Source organism: Neopelma chrysocephalum, unplaced genomic scaffold (genome assembly GCF_003984885.1).
Source record: "Neopelma chrysocephalum unplaced genomic scaffold, ASM398488v2 Primary Assembly neopelma1_43, whole genome shotgun sequence".
In the NCBI taxonomy this organism is placed as follows: domain Eukaryota; kingdom Metazoa; phylum Chordata; class Aves; order Passeriformes; family Pipridae; genus Neopelma; species Neopelma chrysocephalum.
Window position 1 is genome coordinate 17,305,626 of NW_020897702.1, and position 19,476 is coordinate 17,325,101.

The 19,476-nt window shown below is 42.2% G+C and overlaps 1 protein-coding gene across 1 annotated transcript; it reads left to right on the top strand.

The window, feature by feature from the left end:
* The first annotated feature begins 494 nt into the window (after positions 1 to 494).
* On the top strand, positions 495 to 19,036 carry CTSC (cathepsin C). The gene is made up of 7 exons (XM_027677471.1): positions 495 to 675; positions 1,557 to 1,702; positions 11,545 to 11,711; positions 12,125 to 12,280; positions 14,381 to 14,496; positions 17,029 to 17,160; positions 17,906 to 19,036. The coding sequence occupies exons 1-7, from the start codon at positions 510 to 512 to the stop codon at positions 18,406 to 18,408; spliced, it is 1,386 nt and encodes a 461-aa protein (XP_027533272.1). The 5' UTR covers positions 495 to 509; the 3' UTR covers positions 18,409 to 19,036.
* Positions 19,037 to 19,476: the final 440 nt, after the last annotated feature.

The window sequence follows — 19,476 nt, forward strand, 5'->3', positions numbered from 1 at the left end:
CTTTGTGCCGCTAAACCCATGGCGAACAAGAAGCCTCATCCTCCACAGCAGCAAGACCTGCAGTGACACTGGGGAGCAGCCTCGCCTGGCTGTCCCTCTGCGGGGAGTCTCGCGAGTGCCCAGGCTTGAGGCTGGGGCAGGGGACAGGGGACAGGGACAAGGGATCTGGGCAGGAGGCTGCCCTTTGAGGGAAGGATGCCTTTCGGGGAGGTAGATGGGCTTTGGGGAAGAAGATGCCCTTTGGGCAGGAGGACTCCCGTTGGAGAGGACAACTCTTGGGGCGGGGGATGCCCTTTGCGAAGCAGGATGCCCTTTGGAGACGTGGACGCCCTTCGCAGCAGAGGACGCCGTTTGGAACGAACACTCTCCGGGGTGGACGAAGCCCTGCCCCTCCCGGCGGAGCGCAGCCGGCCCGGGGCGGTCCCGGCCCCGGGGGCGGGGAGGTGGCGGGGCGGGGAGGTGGCGGCGTGTGGGCCCACTTCGGCGGCGGCGGCGGCGGGCGCGGTGCAATGGTGGGGTGGGCGCTGTGGGCCGTGGCGCTGGTGCTGCTGGCGGCACCGCCCGCGGCCGTGGTGGCCGACACGCCGGCCAACTGCTCCTTCGCCGACCTGCTGGGCGCTTGGGAGCTCCGCGTCTGGCGGGCCGGCGGCCGCCACGGCAACTGCTCGCAGGCGGGTGAGACCGCGGCGGCCCTGGCCAGTTCCCCTTACCTGCGGAGCCCCGGGTGCCCGCAGCCGCTCCGGGCGGGGGAGAGGGTGTTCCGGGGAGCCCGGGAGACGTGGGCGGGGGAGCAGCGGCGGCTCCGTACCGGGAGAGCCCAGAGCCGGCACAGGAGGCGGGTTCCTGCATGGAAGTGCGTCTGACCACTTCTGTTTGTTTCGGTTAGGGCTCGACTAGGCCTCTTGATGAGCCCCACCGGCTCTTGCCTGCTCACTGCCCCTCACAGGTGCCTCCCTGCCCAGCTCAGCCTGCCCGGGCAGTGGCTGTGACCAAGAGGAGAGCGTGGCTGTGCTGGGTGACACACCTGGGCACCTCCTGGGAAGCCACCGGCTGCCAGAGCTGGCTGTCGGGGGAGCCTGACAGCATCTGGAGAGGTGGAAATACCGCGCCCCATGAGGAGTTAATAGTAGCGGGGAGTTACTATTTAGCGATTGTATGTCAGCGTCATTTTAAAAATAGTAGATACTTCGCATTTTCCTGTGTCGTCATCTTTCTGATCAGATGAGACAAATGGCAGTAGCAGCATGAGAGGTGAGGTGAGTGGTAGAGTCGGAGCTCTGGTGTGAAGGAGCGTAGGATGGATGATGCCTCATCCCAGATGGAGGGGAAGGAAGAGTTGTCATTGCAGACACAGTGCATGAGTGACACGGCATCCGAGACCTGTGCAGCTCTATACCAAGTTATGTTTTGAGTAAGCTGGTGTTTTCCAGTCACAGCTGTTTGATGCTGCTATTTTAGCATATTTAGGAATAAAATAAATGTCCAACATCCTTTGTACTATTTTTTTTTATCTCTTCCACACAATAATCATGCTTTAATGTTTGTATTTCTTTTAGGGCCTGTGGAGAAAAAGGTGCTTGTCAATCTTCAGAAGTTAGATGTGGCTCAAGATAGTCTGGGCAACTATGGTTTCTTCACTTTGATTTACAATCAGGGCTTTGAAATTGTGATAAATGACTACAAGTGGTTTGCATTTTTTAAGGTGAGTTAACTTGTGTACTAGATCACTGGCTGTTGCTAAAATGGCTTATAGTTAGGCTTCTCTTCAGTCCTTGAGTGGCATGGTGGGTTAGTTGGTGCACTTATATTTAGCTCTAAGGTTTGCCTAGATTACCAGACAAAGAATTTTTTTTTTTTAACATAAGAAAATAGTTACCATTGGCTGGGTAGGGAGTAGATGGAGGGAAGATCATGCCCATATTGGACATTATCTGAAAAAAATTACAGATGCTGCTGCTTTTCTTTCTTGGCATGCTTCAAACAACTGTAGGTCTTCATGAAGCTAACTTTCTTAGTAGCCAGAAATTTGTTTTTCTTTTTTTTTTTTACTTTTCTTGACACTGTGGACCCAAGTGAAATAGCAAACACCATTCCTTTTATCTTTCCTTAAAGATTCTCTAATGCATGGAAATTTTGGAGCCTTCTGTTCTCCTTGCTGAAGGATTTATAGGATTCTTTAAATTTTATTTCAGAATACTGCTTTAATATCTAAGGAACCTTTATGCTGCCTGTAATTATTCATTTGGAGTAATACTGTTTTCTCCAGTCCCTGTTAATGACTTCATACCAAGCTGAAAACAGTGATGGCAGGCAGGAGGTAAACAGGAGAAAACTCTCTTGTTAAAGGATTGCTCTGCTGCTGTCCCAGTGAATGGCATTGTGAGTCTGAAGGGTGGTTTGAAGTAATCTCTGCAGGATGATTTTGCTACCTAGGAGACAGATATGTTTTGCAGTAGTTGGTGAATGCAGCCCTGGGCAGGAACAGTGAACATGTTTCTTGGTTGTTTCAGGAAGCATGATCTTGTGTCTGGCTTCAGATGAGTCAGCAGTAAACACCTAGGCCTTGTCCAAGCACAAAATCTCTGAACCTTCACTTTTAGAAGGAAGGTGAAGAAATGACTTTTGCTTTACACTCTCTTTCTAGGGGCCATCATAGATGGTTTAGTTTACAGCAGCTGTTTTAAAGTTAGTGTTTTCAGATGTTAAGAAAAGTGATAATCCACTCTCCCAGGAGAATTGTAATCCTTACTGAACAGAAGCGATGTATAAGGCTTTAATTTAACTACAAGTTCCTTGCAGCTTCCTGTGTGCCAATTTGAGCTCATGTAAGGTAAAGGACTGTGTAGGCTGTTTAACATAACTAATGGGGGGTTATTTACATGCTCATTGTTGTAGGTTAACCCCAGTGTGTAGGTAGGGGTTACCCTGATAAGTAGCAAAGCTCCAATCAGCCACTTGCCTGTTCCCCCTCAGTGGGACAGGGGAGAGAATTGGAAGGATCGAAGTGCAAAAACTCATGGATCGAGATAAAGGTACTTTAACAGGTAAAGCAAAAACTGTGTAGGCAAGCCGAGCACAATAAGGAATTCATTCACTACTTGTCACCAGTAAGCAGGTCTTTAGCAATTTCCATGACGTGGGTCTTCATCATGTGTTACTGTTACACAAGAAGGCAAATGTCATGATTCTGAATGTTCCTCTTTTTTCCTTCTTTCCTTAATTGTTATTTCTGTACATGATATTGTACGGCATGGAATATCCCTTTGGTCAGTTGGGGTCAGCTGTCCAGGCTGTGTCCCCTCCCAGTTTCTTGTGCACCCCCAGCCTACTTGCTGGCAGGGCTCTCTGAGGAGCAGGTGAGGCCCTGATGCTGTGTAAGTGCTGCTCAGTAATAACTAAAACACCCCTGAATTATCAACACTGTTTTCTTCACAAATTAAAAATGTGGCACTATATCAGCTGCTATAAATAACTGTCAAGACTAGTGTACTCTTATAACTGTAAATTTTTAAAATAAGAATGCAGTTTTTAAAAATAAGACCGGGTCTTATACTTGAGCAAAAGCAAGTGAGAGAGAAATACCTAATTGACATTCTCATCTGTATGAGACAGTGAAACTACATTGCTGCTATCTGCACTTCTCATAGGTTTGGCAGGTGATACACCAAAAACTGTATGGACACTGGAAGGTAGTCTAACTGGGCAGAATTGTTCTGAATCTTTGAGCTCACCTACAGTGGGAGGGCCTCCCTCAAAAATAGCAGGAATTGCTGGCTCTATGAGGACACTGTGCTATAGTATTTCCATGAACTCAGGCTTGAGGTGTTGTGTCCAGCAGGTAGAATTCAGCAGTCATTGTTGAACTCATTTGAGGAGAATATAGTTGAACTAGCAGACTGGGAATCCTTAGGCTGATATTTTACACTGAAATACAGTGGCTTTACAAGCCAGTATGCTGAGCAGTGAAACAGGTGCTGATTATCAAATCAGTTCTTGTATGTGAGCAATTTAATTATAGAAACAGTGTGGCCTGCTCTGGAACATAATTGGATCTGTTAGGAGCCAACTTGAAGACAGTTGAGAGTCAGAGAAGGTTCTGCTTCTGCTTGTGATATACCTTGTGAAATACATCCCAGAACATGAGCACTAAGTCAAGTGACCGATAAGTGTTGATTTCTTGTATTGCATTGTTCGCAAGAGTAACCTTAAAACAATATACCAAAACTTTTATAGAATAATTTAGGCTGGAAGGAACTTTTGGTGGTCATTTGATTCACTTTGTTGCTCAAAACAAGGCCAGTCAAATCATGGATGTGTCTTAGCCGTTTGTGAGCAAATGAATTAATTGTTAGTTTTGCAGTTGCCTTTGGTATTGAGAAATGGCAAGCTTGTTTGGCTCATTGTTCAGTGGTCGGGAATTCATCAGCAAGACATCTTTAATTTAAAGACTTCTTTCCTTAGATATTATAGAGAAGATTAGGGCCAAATTCAGTTACCATCTATTAGTATTCCTGCTCTAAAGGAAACAATAGATTACCAACATGCATGTAAAATGTCTGAGAAGCCTGAGGAAATACTACCACACTTAGTAATTGCATTTTTTGCTGCATTTAACTTGATGTTATTGGGCAACAACATGCAATGCTGTCTATCTCCAAAATTCTTACTTCACAACCATCAGTGGGGACTTGGAGGGAGGAAGTGGTTCCTTACAAACTGTTTGACCTTGTGACATATTTAGCTGTGCAAATCTGTTTACTTTTAATCCAGTAAATACTGCATTACCTATGAAATAGGAATACAAAATGTCTAGTCCTGGTAGAAACTAGAAATGTGGTTTTATCTTTCAAATGGAACTAATTCTTTTGTAAGACCTTTTTCATCATCTTCTACCCTAAAGTTTCTAGGGGATAAGTAATATATTCCATTCAATGCAGACTTCAGAGTTTTTTGAACAATGTTTACCTATTGTTTAAAATACTCCTACCATTTGCACCTGAAAGTAACATAAACATAGCTTAGTTTCATTTGCTTAGTGTTGGTGATACTTGAGAAGCCTTTGAAGTAAAAAAGGGTAAACTAGAATACTAATTAGTGAGGCCCTTCCTCCCTGGAAATGCAATAAGAGGATAGCGTAAAAGCAATCTCATAGTATATTGCTTAGCCTTGATCACTGTTGAGTATTTGAAAAGTCATAAGACAAAGTCCCTTTGGAATTCATGGAAGGGAAGAATTTTCTTTGCTGATAGTCTCTTGCTCTACAACAAGAGGGTACAGAACTAATATGTTTAATATGGAGTAATTTGCTGTTGTTTTTGCTGCTTGGTAAAATTACTTTATTCACTCTGAAGTAACCTTAGAGTGTGAAGATGGTTCTGGAGTTACTGCTTGATTGTGGAATAATTTCTTGGTTCATGGAGCGGGTTGTGGTATTGGAACAGCCATAATACAGAAAGCCTTGCATATCTCCTTCCATAGTAGTGGGTTTGGGCTTGTCAAGAAAGTGTTTATTGCTTGAAGGCTGCTCATCAGTTTCAAATTCTGTTTATGTTGCACTACAGTTATGTGGCTAAAACCTCATCATGGTGACAGGGCAGAAGAAACGTCCTTTTTATGTACTGTGGTCCTGTAACTTGTATTCTGTAATGCTCCTATTCTCACATTGAAGAGAGATGGAGTTGCTTGGCACAATGAAGAGCAGTATTTAAGCCGTTATGTAGTCTGTGTGTTTCAGGCATAAGAAGTGCCAGTGGTGCTAATTGAACTTGTGGTGCATTTCTGCTTCATGTTGAAAAATTAAGCGATTAATTACTGACTGGAATGCTGTGGGCTTGTCTTAAGTGGTGGGTTTATCAGAGCTACTGTACTGTGTGTATATAGACACAGCCTGTTGGATGATGTATGCTTCAGTGAGTTTTTAAGCTTTTTGTTCCTGTGGCTTACTAAACACCCACTAAGAATTTCATGGGACCTCACTACCATTACAAGTTAGTTGTTCTTTGACTTGGGGCCTGTGGGGAAATGATTATATACACCAAAGGAGTGGATTGAGTGAGCTTATCTATGCATTTTTTCCTCAGTTTGCTTTAGTATCTTAAGTAAAGAAACTCTTAACAGTGTTTTATTTCTAACTATCATTGTATTGCTGTTCTTTTAAGTTTTCCAAGTTAAATGCAGCATCCTACTGCATTCTTGCATTCTGCTTCTGACAAGTCATGGTAATTCTTCTTGCTGTTTGTTTGTGGCACAGAGTAACTTGTTTGTTTTACAGGAATGCTCTTGTTTAATGTGTGTCGCTGAAACATCCCTATACTGAACATGGATATGAATTTAGTCTACTGACTCTTGGCAGAAGCTTGAGCATGTGCTTCTGCTGGATAATACAAGGATTCTTTAGGGCTATGCAATATATAAGGCTTTAAAGTTTTTATTTTTTCCCCGAGGGATGGCAAAAGAAATAGAAACAGCATAACATAAAAAGAAAGAGTGAGACTGAAAGCAAAGTTGAGGCTAACTAATTTCAATTATTTATACCTTTAAGGTATTTATTGTTGAGACTACCACTTTTAGGGAGGCAGTGTTGTAAGGTTCTTGCTGTTTGTACCTTCAGCTAACTGGTACTAATTCTGACTTCTGAGATGCCCTTTAGCAAAAACCACAAGTCTGGCATTTTTTCATTTTGAAACATTATAACCACTTCAGCAAAAAGAAAGAAGTAGATTATAGAATATTCCACCACTCGAGTTACTAGTCTTTTCCAGACTGACTCGGTGATAGCTTTGTCACATCCTTTTCTCTCTTCCCCAATGCTCCCAAATTTGGTTAAAATCAAGGACTGCCATTCTGAAATAACCAGCCTCGATATGTGACAGCAGTTAATGTTTAAATTTTGAGATATGAAAAAAACCCCTGAATTCATTTCATTTCATGTGCTAAAGTAGAAGTATTAGAGCTGCTAATGCTATTTAATCATCCTGCATATCACTTGAAAGTCAACTTTTAACCTGTCTTAGTTGGGCTTCCTTAACTGGCAGTGTGCAACTGCTGCTTCCCTACAGTAGGGCATCTGCAAGTCTGCAAACCTGTTCTAATTCAACGTGTGCTTCCTGTAATAAAATGCATAGCCACACTTGTAAATTTGGTAACAAATGAGTGATAAGTCTTTCCACCAGGCTTAATCACAGAATATACCAAGTTGGAAGGGACCCACAAGGATCATCGAGTCCAAATCCTGGCCCTGCACAGGACCATCCCAAAGAGTCACACCGTGTGCCTGAGAGTATTGTCCAAATGATTCTTGTCAGGCTTGGTGCTGTGACCACTTCCCTGTGGAGCCTGTTCCAGTGTCCAGCCACCCTCTGGGTGAAGAACCTTTCTCTAATATCCAACCTAAACCTCCCCTGACACAAATTCAGGCCATTCCCTTGGGTCCTGTCCCTGGTCACCAGAGAGAAGAGATCAGTGCCTGCTCTTTCTCTTCCCCTCATGAGGAAGTTGTACATGAGACCTGCAATGAGGTCTCCCCTCAGTCTCCTCTTCTCCAGGCTGAACAGACCAAGTGACGTCAGCCGCTCCTCATACAGCTTCCCCTCAAGGCCCTTCACCATATTCATTGCCCTCCTTTGGATGGGATGCTCTGTAAGAGCTTAATATCTTTCCTATATTGTGGTGCCCAAAAACTACACACAATATTCAAGGTGAGGCCACCACAGTGCAGAGCAGAGCGGGACAATTCCCTCCCTCAACCGGCTGGCTATGCTCTGCCTGATGCCCCTCAGGACATGGTTGGCCCTCCTGGCTGCCAGGGCACTGCTGACTCATATTCAATTTGCTGTCGACCAGGACCCCCAGCTCCCTTTCCATGGCATTGCTTTCCAGCATCTCATTCCCCAGTCTGTACATACATCCAGGGCTGCCCCATCCCAGGTGCAGAATCTGGCACTTCCCTTTGTTGAACTTCTTCTGGTTGGTGATTGCCCAGTCCTCTAAGTGTATAGGGTAGTCCGGCCCCCTGGAACTCAAGTTGGCTTCTTGCCAAAGCACTGCTTAAGTTGAGAACATTAGATGTAAAAGGGGATGGGTGGGCAGCCTGTGTTTGTAGCACTGCTGAATCCCTGTTAAAATAACGTTTCCAATAAGGTCTCCATCCTTTTGTGCTTTCCCCTTAGTGAGATTAAAGATTTAAAGAAAGCTTTAAACAATTATGTTTTTTTACCGGGACTAGAAGTGAATACACAGATAGATTGTCATGATGACCAACATAGGAAAGATGCTATTAAAAGTATACTGCACCAAAAAGCTTACCTGGGGTTCAGGTATCTGACAGCAGTCTTTGAAGTTTAGTTACATAAAACCTTTTAAGGTTTATGTTGTTGGAGTGGCATGGCTAAATTCTGGCATTAGGCAAAGTCACGTGAGTTGTCAGGCTTGAGAAAAATATGCATTTGAAATAAAATTAAAACTTAAACCTCAGAATTGGAACTGCTGAATATATTTGATGCCTTTTTACAGGAGTTGTCCTAGACTGGTCAGATCAATGGATGCAGTTTACTTAATGCTGCGGATGTGAGCATTGGCTGATGAAGTTACCACGTGGCATGGTTGCAATGGTCTCTTATTAACTCAGAAATGAAAGCCATCATCTTAGATCTGCAGAGAAAATGCATGCAGCAGTTATCCAGCAGTTGCTGGTGATCAGAGCTGTGTGGCTGTTGTCCTCCATGAAGGATGCTGTTATAGGATGGGTTCTGTGGATGTTTTAGGTGCTATACTGGCAGCTTCATTGGGGTCTGATGTTAAAATTCACATCCACCTGAGTCAGCTGTTGTTCATGCAATGGTGCCGTGTCCCTGTATGATTGTTATTTGGGCAGGCATACTCATAGTCAGTCCTCCAAAACTGGTACAGTCAGATTTGCCAGATCAAATCTCTCAGACCTTCACTGGTAGCAGTAAGAAATGCTGCCTGTGGTTTTAGAAATGATGTACTGATTTGGTGATGTACCTTCTGGTAGTAAGCAGTGGGTGTCATTGTCATGATGATGCTACCCCATTTTATTTCTTCTAACGTGTGGCTCATTGGGTAATTAACTGGCTTGTAGAAATGAAGCATAAATATTGGAGCTTTTTTAAAGGTTTCTCTGTCACTTCTCTGTGTCAATAGCTCTCAATTACAAGTCAGAGGGGGAAAAGCAAATTGGGACCTTTTGGGTATATTTTCATTTCCTAGCTGACAGTGCTTCTTGGAGGTTAAATTCTCTTTATCCGGGTATCATTTGATGTGCTATGGTCTCAAAGTCTCCGTGTCCCATTTTTAAAGTCAGTTCAGTAGTAGCTCATAGCCTGCCAGTCTGCAAAAAGTTAGATACAGAGGATTTGAATTGCCTAATTTTAGGCTTCTACACAGACTGTCTGAAATTGGCTTTTGTGTCTTGAGGCATTGCCACTGACTGTCCTCTTACACCCTTCCTAGTTTTGCTGATATGTATGAACTGAAAGAACAGTGTAAGAAACTTGCTAAATTCACTTTCTCAAAAGATAAGTTGCACAAATGTTGTGAATGCTATTCTGGTTTATCTACATCTTTAAAAAAACAATGAATTTAATCTCCTGGAAAAGAACAGGGATTTTTAGGAGAGAAAAACAAAACAGAAAAAGAAGGCATTTTGTTGTTTTAATTTGCTTGTTAGCAGACATCTTCATGAAAAAAAAGGCAATGAGTTAAGTCCCAAATCTAATTTGATTTTAATTTAATTCAGTATAACTGTATACTAGGCAGGATCTTTGTCTGATTGTTGCAGGAAGCAGACCTGTTCCTCTGATCTTCACATATTTAGATTGAAGGCCTATGTTTATTGAGAATAGCTGTTATATTAAGAATAACTTGGTCTTGTTATAATCTGTGGCAACTTTTACATAAAAAAGACAGGTATTAATTTAATGCTGTAGTGTAGAGCAAAATAAAGTGGTCTCACAGTAAATGATAGATATAAAGTCACTAACCTGTTGCTTTGGGGTCTCTGGATTTCTAGCACTCCTGTTGTGAAGAGGGTATTTCTCAAGTCATCTCTGGACCTTGCCCTTGCTATATGGCCAAGTGTAGTTATATCCTATACTGCACAATCTTGCACAGTAAGAGAGGATGAATAGAGCAAGGCAACAGCTCAGCTTTCTAGTGCCCCCATGCTGCTCCAGTCAGCAAACTTGCTTGCCTTGCTAGACAAGCAGGAGTGTAGATATGAAGCCTTTGCAACCTCCAGACTGGGGACAAAGCAAATTCCTGTTCTAAAAAAGAATTAGCCTTTAATTTTATTCCTTTGATCAATAAACTTAATTATTTCACTACATGTTCTTCTTCAGGTTTCTCACAAAACCGGTACAGAGTCACAACCCCCCTGTCTCTTTAATTACTCATTTCCATCTTGGGGCATTTCCATCACCAAAAGCCACCACTTTCTTCAGTAAAGAAGCTGAGCAAGCATTTTGTTGAAACATAGTTCCAAAATCCCTGTACTGTTCTACATGTGCAACTCCGATGGGATTTAAGGAAGTATTTTTGGACTAGGAAATTTGGATTCTATTTTTGGGATTAGAAAGCTTTTGTTGCATGGGATTTTCAGGCTCTTTTGTAGTTTAATACAAAACAGGCTCTAACCTTAAGAGATGAGTAATGAGTAAAGAGGCACATGCCCCCTGCCCCATCCTGAGACATTCTGCTGTCAAAGAGTTGCTAATTCAGAAAACTTACGTAGCTGGGTAAAGTGTTAGTGCTAAGTGTTGTATGAAGACACATTTTACTGAATACATAACATTATTACTCTTCAGTACTAAAATGCAGACTTGTGTGAACAGGGAAGTGTTAGGACTCAGGACTTGAGACCTTAGTAACACTCTCCTCGCTGCCAACTTTAAATGAGTTGTTCTCAATGGATCATCATTTCATACTGTTTCATTTTGATAGTTCATGTGAAATTGTTTCTTGGTACTGTACCATCACAGCTCAAGCTTAAAGCAATTACAGGAAGTCTCATCTTTGGTTCTGACTTGTAAAACAAAAACAGTACATAAATTACACACAAATAAATATAGAAATAGTACATGTTTCCCTGAGAGGTTACTGGATGAGAGAAACTTGCTATCCTTCCTGTGTCTGAGTCTTAGTTTCTCAAGCTTTTGAAGTAGTCCAGAGTTAGCTTGACTAGTCACATAGGTGGAACAACAAACCTCAGAGCCTTGAAGAGAAGGGTAAGTACTAAGAGGTCTTTTGCATCTTGCTGAGAAAGTAACTGTTGAACCCAAACAACTAGCACCTGTTAGTTGATACTGATATTAATGCATGCTTTGTTGCTAATAGTGCAAGTCACAACCTGATTGTCTTCTGCAGTGATTTGATAAGTATCAGTTTCATTTATCTACTTAACCTCTGGAATATATGTTTGGTCACTTCCTCTGAAACACAGGCAAGAAGCAGCTGAGTGGGTGGGGAACTGCTGTTAGGGTAACAAATGCATCTGCTCAACACCAGCATAACTTCTTCACATTACAGTACAAAAAGGAAGGCCAGAATGTAACCAGCTACTGTAATGAGACTCTACCAGGATGGGTACATGATGTACTTGGCCACAATTGGGCTTGTTTCATTGGACAGAAGATTACTTCATCTCCTTCAGATGTTCACATAAACGAGCTGCCTCTCCAGAAGCCCAGGGGAAGGTAAGCAACAGATAAGTGAACTTTTACTGGAATAAAATGTTTCATAACTGTCCTTCAGGTTTTAGCTAAAACCATAAGGACCAATTCTGTTACTGAGGGCAAAGTTAATACCAGTTATAATGTTGGAAATAAAACCTGAATGCACTAAAACAGAGGAGCGTGTGCCTGTCACATCACAGTTTCTCCTGTGGCGAAGATCAGTTACAAAACTGGTATGTCTAAGCAAGATGATTATATCTAGTCAGTCTCAATTTTAAGAAACCTTGCCTTGATCCAATATTTCAATGTTTCTTTATCAGTACCTACCACAAGACACTTCCAGAGTTAGTCTTTTACATATTGAGTTTAGAGAACACCTTTACTTTTCAATCTGTCCTTTTCTTACTGTTTTATTTGGTTGCTTTTGTTTGCAGAATTTCAGGCAGGCGTTATGTGCACAACTCTGATTTCGTAAATGCTATCAATGCTCACCAGAAGTCGTGGAGAGCGGCAAGATACAAGGAGTATGAGCATTTTGCCCTGGAAGAACTAACTAGAAGAGCTGGGGGTCTCTATTCCAGAGCTTCAAGGTAGTAAGACCTTTTGTTTTGCCATAAACCTCACTGCTGCCAAGACTCTGCTTATTTTTGTCCTGGTGCTTTCTAGCTGTGTTTTGGCTTGTAGGTCAGATGTTTAATCAAGTTTCAAGGCCTTCCAGCTCACAGTCATGGGGTGCCAACATAGTTTTCATTTGAAAGATTATTCTGAGCATCTATCATCTCAAGCAGCTGAGACAAATAGAGTCACCTACCCTTTAATCTTGCCCAGTAACTCGCTACTGAATTCATATGTGCAGGGAAGAAGTGGGGACAGTCTCAGTTGTCATCTCACTCTCGTGTCTGCTCATCAGCTGCTTGCCACAGTCAGGAGTTTCTGCTTGTGCTTTGTCCTGGTTCTGTAGTTCATAATTGCAATTAAAAAACAGAGAACTGCATTCTGCCATTAAACATAAATATTAAAGATTTCTGAGGGAATTCCCTGGTTACTTTGATAATTTGCCATGCCTTCAACAAGGATGCTCTAACACGAGTAGTGTCTCACTGAAGAAGAATGAAAGCAGCCCCAAGAATGCCTTCAGGGTCTTGCAGATTACTGAGCAGAGAGCAGTAATGGGGATTTGTACATCATCCTCTAGATTAATTTGCAAATTAGAGTTCTTTGATCTAAAGATTCCCTTCTTTACAGCTTTCTACCTTCTTGGCATTTTTGCTTTTTTCACTCTTGGTATTCTTGAGTGAGTAGGAATGCTACTTAGTTTTCCAAACTGTGGCAATTGTATGTTGTAGAAGAAGGTCCTACTCTACAATAAAACTGCTGATTTGTGGGGGATAATTATGCATATTATCATGGTTTCATCATATAGACAGAACTCACCTTGTAGATCATCGTCAAATACAGTAAACTACTTGGTAACAATAATCTGTTGCACCCATACAGTGCCATGATGGTATTTGGTTGGCCTTTTCCTGCTTTCAGAGCAGATTCCAGTGTCTGGTATTTGTGAATGGCACCTAAGGACAAGCATTGGGTTATGTGAAAGCTGAATGCAGAAAGCTCTTGGCTTGCCTGATGTATGAGCATCACTTGGCTGCAAGTGGTAAATGAGGAAAGTAACATCCAATACTTCTTCAATAGTCACAGTAAAAACTTGCTCCAGAGAAGCTTCTGAGACAAGTGGTGCTGCATCTAGTGAAGCGTTGATGTAAGCCATGTCTGTCTGCAGTTAAACAGTCTGTAGCTGCTGTCAGTGCATGCTGCCAAGGCAAGGTGCCTTCTGCAGTCAGATATTCTACATATCTCGTGATGGCAGAGGTGTAAAATAGCTGCTGCAGAACTGTGTTGCAGTGACCCTCAGCACTTCAGATGAGCACAAAGGTATTTGACCTCAGCAGCTTGTAGATGTTTGGAAACAGGAAACGTCCCTGTTTGACCATCCAGAAGCCACTCTGGCAGGCACTCTCACAGCACCTGAGCTGGAACCGAGGAGGCCCCTTTGCACCTACAGACCCCACACTCACACAGTCAGACCAGGTTTCCTTCCTGGCTTGACCCCAGGTTTCCCGTAGCAGAGTCTCAGATGTCCAGATACGTAAAATAATTTAATCTTAATGCAATAACTAAATAACAAAATAACAGCTCAAGCTGGTACTTCTGTGGAGGGGCCCCAAACAAAGAAACCCTGGGGCTTTTATCCACTTACAGGCTAAGCGGTGAAAATCTGGAGTCCTCGGCTCCTGCTGTGTCTCTGAGTGTCCGGTGTGGCTTGGCCGCAGGTCCCCAGGCCCTTGGTTATGCAAAGGGTCGGCAGTTCACAGCCTCTTGTCTAGGCCGCTCAAAACTCCATCTGCAGCTGGCACTGTAGCTTGCAAACTGAGCTACCTGTACAGAATGTATATTCCTCAGCAGTGGATAGTTCATAATATAGTTCCCTCAGGGAGCGTATTTGAGTAGGTCTTGCATCCTGCTGAAACTAATCTCTTCAGATTGACACCCACTCAGTTTAGATGGAGACTACTTCGAATTGCATAGCGTGAAGTAAGTCCAAGTAGTAGAAGCCAAAAGATGAAAACTGTAATTGTTTCCTTGTCTAGAGTGTGGTATGTTTCTCAAAATCATTTTCTCCTTTTTAGACCAAAGCCTGCACCTCTAACACCTGAATTACTAAAAAAAGTTTCAAGCTTGCCAGAATCCTGGGACTGGAGAAATGTGAATGGTGTCAATTATGTCAGCCCTATTCGGAATCAAGGTAAAAATGAATAAAAGCTCTGAATGAAATGCTCTAGTGCTCTTTTGATGTACTTCATAATTTGCTGTTAGCAAGAAGGATTTGTCTAGTGTCTTGCAGTTGACAGATTGCACCTTTACTATGAATAACCTGTGGAAACTGGTTGGAGTCCTGGCTACCAACACTGCTGAAATAGGTGATGGTACTGGTATCCAGACAGCAGTGTAGCTTGCTGGAGTGAAGGCCAATTACCACAGAACCTTGTATAAAGACAGCTGTCAAGTTTTGTCCAATCCATCTCAGCCACAGTTTTCTGTACACTGACAGAACTGGTGTACATCAAACTCTTTCCCTAATTCCTGCTGATGGCAAATTATCATGCAGCTTTAATAAATAAACCCATGAAAATTGTTTATATTGCCTCCAAGTCTTGCTGCCCTGATAAATTTAGGAGTTACTCAAATGGTTAGTTGCAGGAGGAGGCATTAGTCCCTGTGAAAATTGTGGACACTGATAAATATAGAATACTGATAAAACTAATTTTTTTCTTTGCCCTGTGATAGGGAATTATTTAGCTTAAAGTAGAATAAAAAGGATACCATGCTGGTATATGTGTATTCTGTAGGGAGTGCTTTTATAGCACTGTGGTGTGAGAGACCTGAATTGATGTTAGACCTGAATTAATGGAAGCCAGAAGTGGACTCAGTTAACATGTCCCTTGCCTGAACTACCATTTCCAAATAAACTTGCATCTTCTAGTAGTCATCTAGTTACAACTTTTGGGGGAAGGGAACATAACATTAGCATGGTGGGGAAGGAGTTACTTAAATCACTGATCCCTCATTTATGGATTAGTTGTTCTGCCAGCTGGGCTCCTGGTAGCAGAAGAAGTATAGGAAGGCTTGTGGGAGTTCTAGCTTGCAAGCTGATACGTGGCATCACTGGAAGATGGCAACAGGAAATTATATGGTCCTGTGTAGGTGTGAGTCCTCTACTTTCTCCTGGTGTGAACTGTGAATATACCAAAGGCTTTTTTAGCTACCAGACAATTGAACACTTAGTTCCAAACTTACCCTTTCTCCTGCATGTTGCTTCAGAGTTTCTCTAAATGAGAGCTACTCTGTTGTTTCCAATAATAAAGCTTCCTACACTTTTCCTGTAATCTAAAAGTCCATGTTGAGTATGTTAAATGTCTGTGGAATATCCATTCTGCTCTATCAAATTAGTATTTTAGCTTTCAGGCTTTAAAAAAAAAAATAAACAAAAAAACCCCACACAAACAAAACCTCCAAAAGAGGTCAGTCTGTGAGCCTCATAAATGCCACTGGGGTAGCAGGAGAGAAATTTAGCAGCCAATCCAATGGACTGAAATGGTTGCGTGAATTGTATTTTTTACATTTTTGCACACAAGATGCAACAGTGTTCAGCGTGGCCCATCTAAGATGCTGTGACTGTACAGTGAGTGGGTGGCATCTTTCACTGCTTCACTTTGCCCTGCTGGGCAAAGGAGTGTTCATGTTCAGGCTGATTTTGCCCCTTCTCTTCAGATACATCTGAGTGAAGGTGCAATTTCACAAAATCTTGCTTTTGTAATAGCTCTGCTTTTATACACCTACACAGTTCAAGAGAAAGTATTTTGTTTTGTTCCTCAGGCCTCCCTTGTTTTCATAGCTCTGCAGTATTTGACTTTCCTGCTGTCAGGAAACAAAAGGAAATCATGGACCTTGGTGACAATCAGTAGATAAAATAGGACCCCATCCAAGTAATTGTTCTTCCCTGTGATGCTTGTCATTCCACTTCCAAAGGTTTTTATATGTGAAAGGAAGGTCCTAGGAAGTGAAGAGGCCTAAAGCTAGAAGCAATACTAAATTTTGATGCAAAAGTAAGGAGACTTAACTCTCTGCCAGGAAACCAAAGGGAAGTTAAGGTGCCTCTGAAAAGCCAGTGTACAATTACATGCCCTTGGAAAGCAAGGGGAGCTGGGATGAATTCTCTATATCAAACTTGCTATTTATACCACTAGTCTCTAAAAGTCAGTTGTTTTAGGGGTAGCTGGAGAGGTGGAATATTTTTTCAACTGGAGATTACAGGACTAAATCCATTGGTAGGTTGAAATAAGAACAATAATGTCAGCATTCACTTCAAATAGTTCATTGTTCCTTAGCATATGTTAAGGGTTGTTGTCTGAGGCAGTAGATTGAGCCTTCTCTGCCCTGGTAATGCGGTCCCTGCAGGTTCATTCTGAAGGAATAGCATAATAGGATAGCTCTTAAAAGGTACTGCTGAAAAAACAATGATGAGCAGTATGTTGTCTCTTATTCTTGGATAAGCTCTGTGTTCCTTCAGAAGTTGTTAGAAGTGGTTTTTTTTAATTGCGTGCTTAAAAGCTAAATGTAGATATAAAGTTTCTGTTCCATTGGTGTTTAACTTTTAATCACATCTGGTAGGTTTTGACTCAGTGGACTCTAGGAATTAATTGTACCTGATTGTAGGTGACTAGCCTTGTTTGTGTTACTGACTGCTCTTCGTGGTTCCGTTTTCTTCCCTTCTTAGGCTCATGTGGCAGCTGTTACGCGTTTTCTTCCATGGGTATGCTGGAAGCAAGAATACGTATCCTTACAAACAATACTCAGAAACCGATCTTTAGTCCCCAGCAGGTTGTGTCTTGCAGCAAGTATTCTCAGGGTGAGTGTGCTGGTATTTACAGTGACAACTTTCAAGTTATGATAATGCTGCAGAAGGAGAGTGTATATTAAAAACTTCTGTGCCTTCCTCATCACACACAATTTAGTTTTTTCATAAAGTTTTTGGCAGGCTATACTTTATAGTACTTTTTATTTTTTTTAAAGATTGCAGGAAAAAATTCCAGAGTTGTCAGTCCTCCTCATTGTGGGATGGATGATGGGATTGAATCAGGAGCAGGTGGCCTCATGCTTGGAATGTTACTGGATTTTAGGTAGATCTACCTGTGACATGGGGAATATCTAAGGAGTAGGGCTCAAAATGTAGCTAAATTGCAGTTTATTCCTAGAAAGAATGGAACTAAATATTCTTCCAATAGCATATTTAGAGGGAGGAGGAGCATACGAGGAGGGGGACATGAGCAAAAGCAATGACTCAAGCTTTCTGGAGGACTGTATGCTTATTAGTCAGGTCTTTGTACTGCATGTAACTAACTGCTCTTCCTGATGGAGCAATTGAATGAGAAAAGGTCTATGTATTAGCGTTCCCAGTATAGTTCCCACAAGTGGGAATTTTGCCTTGTGTGTTACAGAAAGCTAGCTACAGCTAACTAGAATATTAGGATTGTCTGGGTCTCTGCAGTGCGTGTTCCATAGTATATCTGAAAGTATTCCAAAAGATATAAGTAGGAAAGGCTCCCACCTCAAATAACTCTCCAAGGTAATAAGCACATATTTTTTTTGTTTAGGTTGTGATGGTGGCTTCCCATATCTCATTGCTGGAAAGTATGTCCAAGACTTTGGTGTGGTGGAAGAGGACTGCTTCCCTTACACAGCCCAAGATTCTCCATGCCTTTTCAAACGCAGCTGTTACCACTACTATGCTTCGGAGTACCACTACGTTGGTGGTTTCTATGGAGGCTGCAATGAAGCCCTGATGAAACTTGAGCTTGTTCAGCATGGGCCAATGGCTGTTGCCTTTGAGGTTTATAATGATTTCATGCTTTATAAAGAGGGGATCTACCATCATACTGGGCTGCAAGATGACTTAAATCCTTTTGAATTGACCAATCATGCTGTCTTGCTGGTGGGCTATGGTGTAGATCCAGAAAGTGGTGAGAAATTCTGGATTGTGAAGAACAGCTGGGGCACCTCATGGGGAGAAGATGGTTACTTCAGAATCCGCCGTGGCACTGATGAATGTGCAATTGAAAGCATTGCAGTGGCTGCAACTCCTATTGCAAAATTATAAATGTAGAGGTCTTCATCCAGTGCCTTGTCCTGAGCTGTACGAACATACCAATTGTTGAAGACTGGTTAAAATCTGTCTCCTAGCTTGAACAGGACAGCTTAATGAATTTTTCCAGAACAGAGCAGTTTCCCTATGTGAGAGGATGAACACTGTTAATTCTGCTCTATGCACTGAAGGCTTCCTCTCCAGTCTGATAGTAGATGACATAGAATGCCTATTTTGGTAGCAGTGATGATTAGTTATTCATCACTAGATATACATCTTCAGTTACCAGTTGCATTTTTTTCCATTGACAATCTTGACCTTCAGATCTCAGAGGGAAGCGTCTCCTGTGGTAATCTGTAACTGCTTTGAAAGGACACTGTAGTGCCTTACTTCTCAGAAATCAGGAAGTCACTGCAATTTAGAACAGATGTGTGGATTGGGGAGGGAATGGGCAATTACACTGATTAAAAGGAAATTTTAAAGCTTTAAATGTCCTGTAAAAATTGCATGTCCAACCCTTATGACAATAGAAATCAATTCTATGTTTCACGCTGTTACTGAATGTTCCAGTTCTGGATTTTATTGCTGTGCTTTGCAATTGATCATTTCAGAGTTCAATAAAAATTACCCCACTCCTATAGGAGTTTGTTCTTGTGGAAGAAATTGCTTCTTTACCTGTCTCTGTAAGCTTCTTGTCAAGAACTTTTTGCTTCAGCAGGATATAAACTGATGGGAAAGGAGGACGAGAGGGGAGAGGAACTAATAATCTTACAGCTGAAGCTGAGATACCACAACGGCATTGAGCAAGTTGTCCAGGCTGTGGATATGGGACAATTCATTGAGTAAATTTGCTAATTCCTCAGTAATCCTGCTTTAGACTTTTCTGTTAATCTGTTGCCCTATTTCTTTCAAATACGCAAGGTAGAAAAATAGAGTTGAGGGGGAGAATTGCAACACTTGGAATTAACCATTTCTGAGCTGCAACACAGTACTTGGTTAACACAGCACTGGTCTTTGCTATTCTCCACCTGAGTAAACGAGTGGCATAAAGGCCTGTTTCGTGGGTAGAAGTTGACTTCTTTA

Excerpts from the sequence above, each read along its gene's own strand:
- CTSC (XM_027677471.1), top strand. The coding sequence starts at position 510 with ATGGTGGGGTGGGCGCTGTGGGCCGTGGCGCTGGTGCTGCTGGCGGCA. Across the intron at positions 676-1,556 it reads CGGCAACTGCTCGCAGGCGG|GGCCTGTGGAGAAAAAGGTG; the intron begins GTGAGACCGCGG and ends TATTTCTTTTAG. Across the intron at positions 17,161-17,905 it reads TTGCAGCAAGTATTCTCAGG|GTTGTGATGGTGGCTTCCCA; the intron begins GTGAGTGTGCTG and ends TTTTTTGTTTAG.